The sequence below is a fragment of the Penaeus monodon genome, chromosome 22, assembly GCF_015228065.2.
Source record: "Penaeus monodon isolate SGIC_2016 chromosome 22, NSTDA_Pmon_1, whole genome shotgun sequence".
In the NCBI taxonomy this organism is placed as follows: Eukaryota; Metazoa; Arthropoda; class Malacostraca; order Decapoda; family Penaeidae; genus Penaeus; species Penaeus monodon.
The window spans coordinates 20,053,782-20,054,699 of record NC_051407.1 but is presented as its reverse complement, the minus strand read 5'-3'; the positions used below and the strand labels follow the sequence as shown (position 1 = coordinate 20,054,699).

Sequence of the window (918 nt, the reverse complement as noted above, 5' to 3'; positions counted from 1 at the left end):
TCAAGGACCACCCATGAGCCTCTAAGGAACATCATACAGCCTCCAAGAACCCATAAACCCCTCAAGACCCTCCCAAAAGAACCCACAAGAACCTCACCTCCGTCGACGAGCATCTTGAACCCGCTCTTCATCTTCTCGACGAACATGGTGTAGTACTTCTCCAGGTTCTCCCGCTTGGATTTCTCGGTGAAGTCCTTGTAGATGCCCTCCACGTACGTCACGATCTCGGCGATCTTCTGGTAGTAGGCGGATGACTTGACCTCAAGCCCGACTTTCTGGAGCCAGTCTGCGAAAAGGCGGGAGGGGGAAGGGAGGTCAGTCGGGCTCTGAGGGAAGTTTTTTTTGGAAAGGTTGGGGTTCTGAGGGGAAATGTTTCGGAAGGCTTTGTTAAGTCCGGGTTCTAAGAGGGTTCTGAAAGGATGGGTTCTGAGGGAGGGGACTTTGGAAGGTCGGTTCTGAGAGGGGGAGGATTTTGGAAAAGTTGGCTTCTGAGGACGAAGGTTTTGAAATGCTGTTGTTTTTTTTAAGGGGAAAGGGAGATCATTCGGGGTTCTAAAAGGGAGTGGTTTGGAAACGTTGGATTCTAAATGGGCGAATTTTTAAAAGAGGGAGCATGTTTTGAAAGGTTTTGAAAAGAGTGGATTCTGAGGGAAAATATTTTAGGTAGGTCGGGTTCTGAGGCTTTGATAGGTCTGGTCGTCGAAGCGAAAGGCTTTGAGGCACGTGCATGTGCACTTAGGAAAAAGCAATAATTAAAAAAAAAAAAAATATCGTGGTCAAGTGAAGTAGGGGGGGATTGTAGGCCAATTTGTTAGTTCTTCGTCAGTGTTCACATTAGGAATATACTAAGAAAATATGTCTTTAAATAGTATTATCCTGCTATTAGCTAAATAAAACCTGCAGATATTGTTCAGTTTG

The 918-nt window shown here is 45.8% G+C and overlaps 1 protein-coding gene across 1 annotated transcript in view; it reads right to left on the bottom strand.

Annotated features, from left to right (window-relative positions):
- The window catches only part of LOC119586980, a gene marked incomplete in the record, with an annotated part of 81,895 nt that overhangs the window by 13,181 nt on the left and 67,796 nt on the right, over positions 1 to 918 (bottom strand). Inside the window, 1 exon segment of the mRNA XM_037935722.1 lies at positions 98 to 286. Within this exon segment, the coding sequence (XP_037791650.1) occupies positions 98 to 286 (189 nt within the window).